At 45.9% G+C, this 12,555-nt stretch overlaps 1 protein-coding gene across 1 annotated transcript; it reads right to left on the reverse strand.

The window, feature by feature from the left end:
- Window positions 1-289: 289 nt before the first annotated feature.
- LOC117769230 (tripartite motif-containing protein 16-like) lies at window positions 290-1,972 on the reverse strand. Its single transcript, XM_034598015.1, has one exon. It carries the CDS (start codon window positions 1,970-1,972, stop codon window positions 290-292), a length of 1,683 nt encoding a protein of 560 aa, XP_034453906.1.
- Window positions 1,973-12,555: the final 10,583 nt, after the last annotated feature.

Here is a 12,555-nt window from a genome sequence, read left to right on the forward strand (position 1 = left end):
ATCAATACAGTTTATAAAACATCACAGAACCTGATTTCTACATTGATTTAGAAAACAACAGCAACATTAGTTCTTTCAAACACATTCATGTCAGTGTAATTATAGATTTCTGTCTTTACAAAGTGAGAACTGAATATGTGTGATAAAGGAAGGTCAGTGTTTGATTGACAGCTGATCTCTGTGCGGAGCAGAAACGTCACCACGACGAACTTTGATCAACAAACATGGAGACAAAAGAAGTTCAAGATTTAAACACAGAATCTAAATCACTGCTTTTAATGACTCAAGTCTATTTGAGTTTACAGAACTCAGCTGTGTCTCCATAATCAAGCCTAACTCCAGCATAGAGAGGCAGAGTGAATGTGGTCTGGACTCTGTGGAGGAGAGTCATGGTGTCAGAGACGCTGTAGAAGGACAGAACACCTGCACTGTGATCCAGGTACACTCCTACTCTGGAGGACAGAGGACCTGACACTGGAGTCCTGATCCTGTTATGATAAAAGTTATAACTGTCTCCATAACAAACTAATGACCAAGATTTATCATTGTTTCCAAATCCACATTCATCTGAGCGTCCTGCTCTTCTGATATTCTTGTATGTGACTGCTACACTAACTCCGTCTCCGAACACCTCCACCTCCACCTCCACCTCCCAGTAACAACGTCCAGTCAGACTCTCTCTACTCAGGACCTGAGGCCTAACAGTGAATCTGTCTGGGTGATTAGAATAAGACTGTTCTTCTCTCATACGTGTTACTTTTCTGTTTGCCTCAGTTAATAACAGATCTCTGTTTGCTGTGTTTGGATCCAGTGTGATTTCCTGTGAATATCTTAAGAAGTCAGCTCTGGTCTCTGGCTCTGGTTGTGGCAGTAAAACATCCACTTGAGACACAATCTGTAAAATCTCTGTCTCTGTCTCACTCAGAATGTCCTGTAGTCGACCTCTGACCTGGGACACAGCTGCTGTCACGTCCTCAAAGTACCTCAGAGGACGGATCCTGATGCTGGATGGGTGTGTAGATTCACTGAGTGGTGGCAGTGAGAGGTAGTTGTGTAGAAACTGGTTGTGATCCTCTGTGTCTGAGAGCTGCTTCAGTTCATGGTCTTTCCTCTTCAGCTCAGTGATCTCCTGCTCCAGTCTCTCCTGAAGCTCTCTGACTCGACTCACTTCAGTTTCCTGCTGGGATCTGATCTGCTGTTTCACATCAGAGCTTCTTTTCTCCAGCAGACGGATCAGCTCAGTGAAGATCTTCTCACTGTCCTCCACTGCTTTATCAGCAGAGCCATTGATGGCCTCCTCCTCCAGTGGAAGCAGCTTCACATCTTTCTCTGTGTCCTGGAGTCTCTGCTGGATTGTTTGTCTCCTCAGCCCGAGCTCTCTCTGCCTCTCAGTCCTTTCTGCTGCAGCTGACACTGTGTCGTGGCCTTTATGTTCATCCACAGAGCAGAGATAACAGATACACTGCTGATCAGTGCGGCAGAACATCTTCATCACCTCGTCGTGACGAGAGCAGATGTTCTCCTGGAGCTTCTCCGAGGGCTCCACCAGCTTGTGCTTCTTCAATGGAGCTGACTGAAGATGACGCTGGAGGTGTTTTTCACAATAAGAGGCCAAACAAACCAAACAGGACTTGAGAGCTTTCAGTTTTCTCCCAGTGCAGACATCACAGGCCACATCTTCAGGTCCAGCATAGCAGTGATCAGCAGGAGCAGCTTGGAGTCCAGTCTTCTTCAGCTCCTCCACTAAACCAGCTAACATGGTGCTTTTCCCCAGGACAGGCCTCGGTGTGAAGGTCTGTCTACACTGAGGGCAGCTGTAGCTTCCTCTCTCCTCCTCTTTGTCCCAGTGGGTGTTAATACAGCTCTTACAGTAGCTGTGTCCACAGCCAGTAGTCACCGGATCCTTCAGTAGATCCAGACAGATCGAACAGCAGAATCTTTCTCTGTCCAGTTGAATTTCTTGCTGCGCCATTTCAGCTGGTGCCAGAGACTGTAGAACAGTTTCACTTCCTCTGAACAGATACAGATCTCTGCTCCTCCCCCTCTCGTTCACTCCCTGCAGTGACTCAGCTCCCACAGTTCACAGCTTGTTGTTCACTGGTCCTTACACTGACACACCTGTGAAGGGAGGAGACACAGACATGTCCTGACTGGGAGGAGCTGGTTGTGTCTGAGGAAGAAGTTGTTGGTCTTTCAGGATTTACGGCTTTTCACTACGATGAGCTGTTGGAGAGTTTTTTATCTGTGTTAACACATTTCAAAGTGAATAGTTGCTCTGGGAACTGTCACATTCAGCTCACAACAGCACAGGTTGTAAGATTCACATTCTTCAAAGTTTCTAGAAAAGTTAACGAATCTTTTCAATGGAATAAAAACCGACTTACAAAGTGCTTCACAAATGAAAAACACAAGTAAAAATACATTAAAACACACGTATGAAAGAGTAAAAGTATAAAAACACTACAGGTGACAGAAATGTAATCGTGACCACACTTTAAAAACTAGAATTAGATCAAATCGTGGTACGATAACAGCAGGTTTGAAGTTTGGATTTAAAGGAAGCTTCTGACTCAGCCTGCTGTATTTCCTCAGGTTGTTTCAGAGTCTCAGACTCTTATTTCTAAAGCTCTGTCCCCCTCAGTGTTAAGCTGAGCTGTTACAACAGCACATGCAGCCAGAGATGATACAGACTTACAGCAAAGTTAATGGAGTTCTAAAGAAGAACAATGACAAAGAGCAAAGGAACCATGTCAACAACTGTTCAGCTTCTATCAAAGAAAATGATAAACTGCTCAAACTGTTTCTATATAATACAAGTGACACCAAAGTTCTTTCTGTTCTGAAACAGTTGAAGTTTGTCTGTGACGGAGCAAAGAATCGATCCCAGTCGTCAGGAACCTGATCCTGAGTGTTTTTACCGTTTACTGTTTTAACTCTGCAGAAACTACAAAACCTCTTCAAGCAGCAAAGTTTGTTTTGTGGGTTAAACCTCGTTATTATTGTTATTTATAATTGTAGAGAACTTTAATTATATATTTATTATTTAAATTAATTTCTAAATTGAATGATTCATATTTAACATTATATTTTTTAATTCTTTTTAGTAAATGTACAGATGTCGGCTCCAGTTTTTTTAAGTATATCACTTCTCGCATGTGTGACAAGAAACTTTAAGCTGAAACTTTGTTAATAAATTGCCAGCGAGTGAAAGCGTCGCACGGTGCACACGAGGATTATCAGAGATGGAGTTTGTCTGCATCGCTGCACAGTCGCATGTATTTTCATTTCAAACTCCATTTCCCATCAGAGCCATCGGCCTGTTGAGCCTCTTTCTGTGTATTTACACTCGACTTGAAGAGCTCGGCTGCTCTCGTGTGAAACCCTCCGGCTCCTCGATGGAGGGTCCCGAGCGCCTGGAGGGTCCAGAGCTCCTGGAGGGTCCAGAGCTCCTGGAGGGTCCAGAGCGCCTGGAGGGTCCAGAGCTCCTGGAGGGTCCAGAGCCCATGGAGGGTCCAGAGCCCATGGAGGGTCCAGAGCCCATGGAGGGTCCAGAGCGCCTGGAGGGTCCAGAGCTCCTGGAGGGTCCCGAGCGCCTGGAGGGTCCAGAGCTCCTGGAGGGTCCAGAGCGCCTGGAGGGTCCAGAGCTCCTGGAGGGTCCAGAGCCCATGGAGGGTCCAGAGCCCATGGAGGGTCCAGAGCGCCTGGAGGGTCCAGAGCGCCTGGAGGGTCCAGAGCCCATGGAGGGTCCCGAGCACATGGAGGGTCCAGAGCACATGGAGGGTCCAGAGCCCATGGAGGGTCCCGAGCGCCTGGAGGGTCCCGAGCACCTGGAGGGTCCAGAGCCCATGGAGGGTCCAGAGCACATGGAGGGTCCAGAGCACATGGAGGGTCCAGAGCCCATGGAGGGTCCCGAGCGCCTGGAGGGTCCCGAGCACCTGGAGGGTCCAGAGCCCATGGAGGGTCCAGAGCTCCTGGAGGGTCCAGAGCTCCTGGAGGGTCCAGAGCGCCTGGAGGGTCCCGAGCCCATGGAGGGTCCAGAGCACCTGGAGGGTCCAGAGCTCCTGGAGGGTCCAGAGCGCCTGGAGGGTCCCGAGCCCATGGAGGGTCCAGAGCCCATGGAGGGTCCCGAGCGCCTGGAGGGTCCAGAGCCCATGGAGGGTCCAGAGCACCTGGAGGGTCCAGACCACCTGGAGGGTCCAGAGCACCTCGAGGATCCAGAGCACCTGGAGGGTCCCGAGCACCTGGAGGGTCCAGACCACCTGGAGGGTCCAGAGCACCTGGAGGATCCAGAGCACCTGGAGGATCCAGAGCACCTGGAGGGTCCAGACCACCTGGAGGGTCCAGACCACCTGGAGGGTCCCGAGCACCTCGAGGGTCCCGAGCACCTCGAGGATCCAGAGCACCTGGAGGATCCAGAGCACCTGGAGGGTCCAGACCACCTGGAGGGTCCAGACCACCTGGAGGGTCCAGAGCACCTCGAGGATCCAGAGCACCTGGAGGGTCCCGAGCACCTCGAGGGTCCCGAGCACCTCGGGGATCCCGAGCGTCGCCCTGAATCTGACGTGAAGAAGTTGAGCAGAAAACAAAACCCTGAAGATTCTTCTTCTTCTCTCTGCTGCTGTTTTCTCATCTTTTTCACTCAGTGTAAACAGGAAGTGACCCGCCCACCTATCTAATGTTTACATGTTCCTGTGACCCCGCCCCCTCCACATTACAGTGACATCTTGACACCCCCCGACATCTCCCTCCTCTCCCCCGTCTCTTTGATGAGGAGGAAGTGGATCAGCCACCAGGGCACCCAACATGGCGTGACCCCCCCAAAGTGCACACACACACACACACACATACACAACAAACACACACCCTGCAAGTGTCTCCCAGGCCTCTATAATCCTCTGATTCGTTCCGTTTATACAGGCGGCCGTGAAGTACTCCAACACATCAAAGACACTGTGTGTGTGTGTGTGTGTGTGTGTGTGTGTGTGTGTGTGTGTGTGTGTGTGTGTGTGTCAGAGCCTCATTTTTGTACAACAGACACGTCGTCCATCTTTATTTACAGTCTATGGTTGTGATGAAGTTGTTGCCGTGGTTACGTCCTGTCCATCCGACCCCGACCGGCTCATTCTCCTCCTTATATTTCCTCCTTCATCACATGATCTAATTTTCAATTCAGCACTTTATCGACCTCGGCTGAATGTGAAACCTTGATTTACAGTTCCTCTGCCCTCTCTCACCTTTGTGCAGGAATGTAAAAGCAGTTCAAAGCTCCGTGTGTGTAAACGTCTGAACCAGTTGTTGATTACTGCCACAGTTGTGTTGTTGCTGTGAAACTGAAGGTAGTGGAGTGTTTATTGGTGTGAACAGGTCAGGACGCACGGCAGCATCCAGTGAGCTCCACTCTTATTGGATGAATACACAGTTTTGTTCCTGATAAAAGCCTGAATGCTCCGGAGCTGCCGGTTCAGACGGATAATAACAGAGGTGGAAACTCTCCGCTGTCGGAGCTCAGGTGAAAACGCGTCCTGTCACGGCTGAAACATTCAGTCCTGACCTGAAGGACACACGCCGACACTTCATTCATCAGTAATTGCTCATCCACGTTGTAGCTCTGACCTCTGACCTGTCGGCATTCAGAGCTGACACCCGGGTGCTTAATGCTCCACACTGCTGTTTCTGCACTCTGTCACTGCGGAGGATGAACTGGCTGGTTAATTGCCAGGCGAGGATTCATCTCCTCGTTTATAGACAGATCCATCATCAGTGTCAGGGCAACAAGCTTCCACCGCTCAGTGAATCATGTGAGGAGCAGCGGAGCCAACACGACGAAGACGCTGACGAAGATCAGAGCCAGAGTAGATGAGCTGTAAACAAAAACACGTGATCTCAGCAGCAAAATGAATTCATCACATCCTGCCTGATGCTCCACCCCTCACCTGAACCTTCTCCGGAGGTCACGTCTGAAGACGACCGTTTGCTGCAGAGAACTTGATTCTAAATTCAAGAGATCCTGATTGTGGAGCCTGAAGATGCTAAACTGACAAAAAGAAAATAGAATTAATAGTAGAAGAAAACAATAAAAATAATATAAAATGTAAAAATCTAAACTTTATTGTCCAATGTGAGTCCACAGTCTGTCCTGTTTGCTCAATGGCTGCCTGGCAGACGACAGGTTTCCAAGTGGAACAAGCTGGTGGAGTTGTCCTGTTCCTGCAGCTCTTCAGACCCTCAGGCCTCCACCTGCGTCACCTCCTCACTGAGATGTTCATGCTCTGAGTCGCTGGGCTCAGATGTGAGGATTCAGTCTGATATTCATCAGGTGAATAACGTGGCTTAGTAAACACTGGAGCGCTCGGAGCCTCAGTCCATGTGCATCTCCGTCCTGGGTCAAAGGTCAGTCCTGCAGCTTGTGCTTCTTATTTTCTTAATCATCTGTTTGGTTTGGTTTAGTGATGTGATGCGTTTGAACCAGTGGAATCAAACCTTCTCACAGTGATGTTCAGAACAGCAGCAAATCAGCAACTATAGTGTAAGGGAAGTAATTCTCTGTACTTTTTTATAATTAATTATAATTATTCTGTCCCCACTGGTTCATCTGAAGCTTCACAGTGACACAGACATCAGAACAGTTTCCTGTAATAAGACAGAAGTTACATTCATGTCACAGATTAAATAAAGAGCTGGTTATTTGTTACTGAAACACTTTTTATCTTATTTGTTAAAATCCTCTTCAGGTCGTGAAAGCCTATGAGGCTAAATAAAGAAAAGCTGGTGCTGGTGCTATCAGAGGTTTAATCTGATCTATTATTATATTTAATTTATCACAACCTGTGCCATAGAGACAGTTTGGTCTAAATGTCTAGAACCTCTTTCTCATTGAAGTCGTCCACTGGATTCTAATTAGTGATTTCTTTGTGTTGACTCTGGATCCTGATGAGATCGGAGGCGGCTGCGACTCGCTGCGATGTCTTCATCCACAGGAAGTTCTGACAGGAGAGAAAAACATGTTTTAATGTGAAAAGTGTCCAAACGAGCGCTGCTGCTGATCAGAGCCTCACTGACACAGTCGATTGAAGCAGAAGCTCTTAAAAGCTCTTTAGTTACATAATGGAAGCAGACTGAGGATATAAATCACAGACATTCACATTCATTAGAAATGACAACCTCGCGTTAGCCTCAATCCAGATGAGGGGTCAGAGGTAGTTTCATGCCGAGCTCTTCCTCCGACTTCATCCTTTTAACGCGCTCACAGCCGAGCAGAGAAAACATCAGTTATGTAACGTGACTGATATCGAGAGCGAGTCCCATTAAGCGTTTTATGGCTCTTTGAGGCGATGTCTATTCAGTCGGAGCTTTCAGCCGGATCCAGACGTGTTGTGGTGGAGTGATGGAGGTAAGTCGTACTGACGGAGCGCGTTCGCTTTTCACAAGTTGTTCAAAGCTTTTTCAGAGAAAGAAATAAGGGAAGTAAGCCTCCGTGAAAAAACTAAGATGAAGACTGAGGCTAGAAGCAGGATGACAGGAGGGATGAGGAGGAAGGTTTCAGGACGACGTCAGTTCACCTGTACACAGGTGATACTTCACTGCCTGGAGAGGAGGGAGGGATGTGCACGTGGAAATCTGAAGAAGCTTTGATTTCTACTATTTTCATCTATGAATTCATGTTTGGACGAAGCAGCAGGAAACTGACACGTGCACGAGGTTGATGCAGGTGGAGCAGAAAATAAAAAGGAGACAATGACAAGTGATGCAAATTTAGGCAAACTAGTAAGAAAACATAATTGTCCCTTTGAACGTAATCAGCAGGTGGAAGATCATGATGATATCTAACATTTAACTTTTCACGTTGTTCTTCCTCCCGGAGCTTCTGTCTTTATTGTTATTCTCTGGCCTCGTCTCTTCCTCTTCGTTCTCCGTAGGTCTCCACCTCCTCTTCCTCATTAACATTCAAAGCAGCGTCGGAATAATTCCCATTGAAATAATTGATTTTCTTTCTCTTTTTTTTTTTCTGTCTGCTGGACGACTCTGTAAATAATGGATGGCTTCATCATCAGGGACTCCGGAACCCTGGAGGCTGAGTGGCGGCTGTAACTAATAAAAGACACACTCTCACACACACACTCTCACACACACACACTCACACACACACATATACACAGAAACACACACACTGTAAGAGGAAAAAATGCTGATTCCATGATTTTTGTAAGAAAGAATCTAATCATAGATAATTGATTCCATGATGTTGTTAATTACTTTTCCCTCCGTGTTACCTGAGACTGTAAAGACATTTTCAAAGAGCAAAGACGATGAAGCATCTTTTTAAACTTCTCAGACTTTCATCTGTACAAACCCTGAAATAGTTATATAATTATATTATAAAGTTTTGACATGTGTTGGACCGCTGCACATATGACACAGCGAGGAACTACATTATTCTTTTTCATTAAGTTTAATTAGATGTTTTTGTTTGAGTGAGCTTTTGTAACGTTAGCAGCGAGAAACTTGACTGTTTATGATGAAATTATGAAAATGTCTGTGGAAATATGAATGTTCCATCTGTTTTTAACTGAGAATCCAAAACCATGAATCCACCAACTTTCAGATGTTTACAGAACTTTATTGTCTGAAATGTTCACTGGAACTAAACAGGAAACACTTTACGGATGTGGACTGTGGTGTCCACACACTTTTGTCCACGTCTTTCCACAGAGCGGAGTCTCCAGTCCGTCTCTGTTTATCCGTCCTCATCATCTATTGGCAAACTCACAGACAGGAGTAGAATATGGAAATGTCCGGCGCTCTGCTCCTTCATTATTCATATGTGAATAATCAGATTACATCTGATGAACACGCTGAATTATTCAGGAGCCTGTGATTGGGCCTGGGGACGCGACCGGGAGGCGTTGAGGGGAAAGAGACCGGAAACAGGATCCCCGGGGAGCTGAGGGTCCCCGTCCCCCCTCCCTCGCCTCCCTGTGGCGAATCCTTCCTCTCTCCTGCCCCCCCCCTCCGCTGTTTTCCAGGTCGCCGATCGGGTTAATGGCCACACGGTGGAGTGGAGAGCGAGCGGCGACTGTGGCGTGAGGCCTGATGACGTCACTGCGACCTGCTGCGAGGGAGGCGGGCTGAATAACTGAGGGGACGTGTTGACACGACCACGAGCTGCAGGAGCAGTGATCGACAGCGATGTAACAAACACAGGTAAACATGCATCAGGTCTTTGATTCCAACAGCGTCATGTGCAGAAGAAGAGCAAAGTTATTACAAGTTATTAGAGTTAATCAGTGTTTTACTTGCAAACACACAGTTGTGTCTGTGGCTCAGTTTAAAGACGACACTCAGTTTGTGACCTGCTCCAATGAAGGAAAGAGGATTGATTTTTATTCAATAAAGCTTCTGTTTCAATCCAGAACAGATATAACGTGTCAGAACAGAAAACTAATTTCAAAACGTATTAAATAACATTTCTTCTGCATGAACTCAGTGACAGACTGAACCAAGGGGTCAAAGTTGAATCAGATTTTCAGATTTGGTTTTAGCTTCTTTCAGTTTGTCCCATTGAAAAAACAGATAAAGGAAAATTCAAACTAAAAGTCTGACTCAGTGTGTTTGATAATCGTTGCCACAGACTGAACTGCTCACCGCGATCAGAGGAGTTAAACCCTCAGAGGTTGAGGATAAGTGACGTGGACGCTTCAGTCCTCCGGTGGACGCACAGCTGCAGAGACTCTATCAGGAGAGTCACAGTGGATGTGTTTGTTTCCGTCTCGCTGCGTTTTGTTGTTGTGGCGTCTGATCCGACTGACTGATTCAGCAGGGATTGTGTGTGTGTGTGTGTGTGTGTCTGTCTGTGTGTGTGTGTGTGTGTGGTTAGCGCAGCACTGTTAGCAAACACAGCCTGGGTAAATATGATGAGAGGATGGCCCACATTAATTCACTGTTGTGCCGAGTTTGTACGACTGTGAATAAACACGACTGTCGACCGGGTGGAAACGCTTTGACAACAAAAACCAGCTGAGAGTGAAAAGAGCTCGGATCCAAATCCAGGACCATTAAGTTTTGTTGACAGCTGAATTTAGGAGAAATGTTCATGTGAGGCCGAGGTCGCGTCCTGAGCGTCATCTGAATAATTCTCCTCTCCACCGTCACAGAGAGTTCAGAGCTGAGGCCGAACATTTACTGGTTCTGTTCCAGAAGTCATCACAGGCAAATACATGCTTTTATATTTATATTCCATTTCATGTTGTGCTATAAAATATATATTTACCTGAACTGTGCCATTAATATGTGGTAATCGATGAAATCATGCACGTGACATGCTATTCATTACTGTTCAGTATTGTGTGATAGATACTAAATAAAATAACACATTTTATTTGATAGATATTAAGATATTAGAATAAGTCATGAAAATGTGTAAATTAATAATGTGAGAAATCTTAATCGTCGGAAAACTCTTATTTACTTTTTTACAAACGCAACAAACTTCCCGATATATTAAAATACAGGAAGGAAGGAAGGCAGAGATCACATTAATATGCATTCAGCAGAAAATGCAACATGACAGCAGCAATATCAGATATTATTTATTTACACGAAACATCCCCACAGACCCTGCGAAGGACCAATCAGAGGCCAGGTTTCCCCCACGGCCGTAAGGTTACCCAGAAGCCAACGGGGGGGGGGGGGTCCTCTGGCGTGCGTTCAGGACGAGCCAAGAAACCCACGACGGGGAAAACAAGTCGAACAGAAACAATCGCATCAGAGTCGATGAGGCGTTCACACACGTTCACATCAGATCCGTGTGCGAGGAGCACGAAGCGTTTCAGTCACGACCACGGCGCTCTGTGATGTCACAACATCAGTCCTGATGTTCAAACATTCATCAGCTGCTTGATTTCAGATGTGATGAAGCTCAGATCGTTACCCTCGTCTTCGTCTTCTCCCTCCTGTGTCTGACATTTCCCTGACATTCTTGTGTCCGTCTGGACAAAGGAGACAAACAGATAACAAGCAAATCAATAAGAGTATCGACTTTTTAACCCTTTTTTTGGCATTAAAACTTATAACCACAAAAATATCATCAAGTGTCCAATGAACTTTTCGAGTTTAGTTTTTTCTTCTAGAGGAATTTATTTTGATCTCAGGTGTAAGAAGCTGACTCGTTCTCTCTGAGAGTCTGAAGCTTCATGTTTGTTCCATGTTTCCTTTGATCTGTTAGTTTTAGTTTCACTTTGTAATTTAGGGACTAAAGGATTTAGTCTGACATACGTACATGGGGGCGGAGTCTACCTATACTTGACTCTGATTGGTTTGTAGACGCGTCTGACGTGGGCGTGTTGTCAGTTGGGGGGGTAGTAGTCTTTCTGTTTGAATAGAGAAGATGAAAGAAGAGCTTCATTTGTTGTCATGGTAACATCCTGCTGGTATTACTATAGCAGCATCAGAATCTTCAGGTGCAGTACTCCACAGTACTCCACAGTACTACACAGTACTCCACAGTACTACACAGTACTCCACAGTACTACAGTACTCCACACTAGTTCAAATGCACCAGATGAACGTCCTCGTGGTTCAAACATTATATCGTCGCAGGTGAAGACTGCAGCTGCTTCTTCTTCTTCTTCTTCTTCTTCTTCTTCTTCTTCTTCTTCTTCTTCTTCTTCTACTGTTTAATTCTGTCTCTACTTCCTGTGATTGGTCCAAAAGTCCAAACAGTGTTTTCACTGCAAACCAACAGAACCTGGTTCAGCTGAGTCACATTATTTCTGCTGCTGTCGTCTCAGAAACGCAGCTGCAGCAAATTCAGAGAAGAAAAACATGTGCAATACTTTCCTAATGTTTCCAAAAGTGTTTAAAATCAGTGTCGTCATGTTCAGATGTGTCCAACACAGAAGAAATGAAGCTGACAGAACCAGTAGCTTCATAGAAAATAAGAGAAACTTGGATTTGCATGACACAGATTCAAAGGATTTAAAAAGTCTCCACTTCTTTCAGAAAGTCAAACTTTAAACACTGGTCATGAGGCGTTTGGATGCAGACAAATCACCGAGGACCAATAAACATTCATTCCTGTTTCCAGTTTGTCCGATTTTTTTATTTTGCCCTTTCGGGGACGTTCAGAACGACATTTTGAAAATAAAGGCCAACGAGCCTGTGGCTCATATTTATTTAGCTTTAGTTGGGTCCCAGGACGCTCTGCGTCAGATTCCATGCCTCTGTGACTGTTAATGATGTCGCTGCTCCATAGTTTAACTTCCGCCCGACACAACAGAGGTTCCAGCTCCTCTGAGAGCAAACAGCCGCAGGAACGAGCGGCAAGAGAAGATGATTTATATCAAACAGTCCGTCCGCAGATTCTGGAGATTTAAGACTTTACATTTCAGAACAAAAGTACAAATCACAGTCCACATAACTGTCAGGTGATAAATATGTATTAAGGATTGTTTTTGGAAAAGTCCTGAGGCAAGAAAATTCAACTTCTCACAACTTTATTCAAAGAAAACAATATTTAACCAAAGTTAATAAACATGAGACCAATGCTCAGAAACACTG

The sequence above is a fragment of the Hippoglossus hippoglossus genome, chromosome 10 (genome assembly GCF_009819705.1).
Source record: "Hippoglossus hippoglossus isolate fHipHip1 chromosome 10, fHipHip1.pri, whole genome shotgun sequence".
NCBI lineage: Eukaryota > Metazoa > Chordata > Actinopteri > Pleuronectiformes > Pleuronectidae > Hippoglossus > Hippoglossus hippoglossus.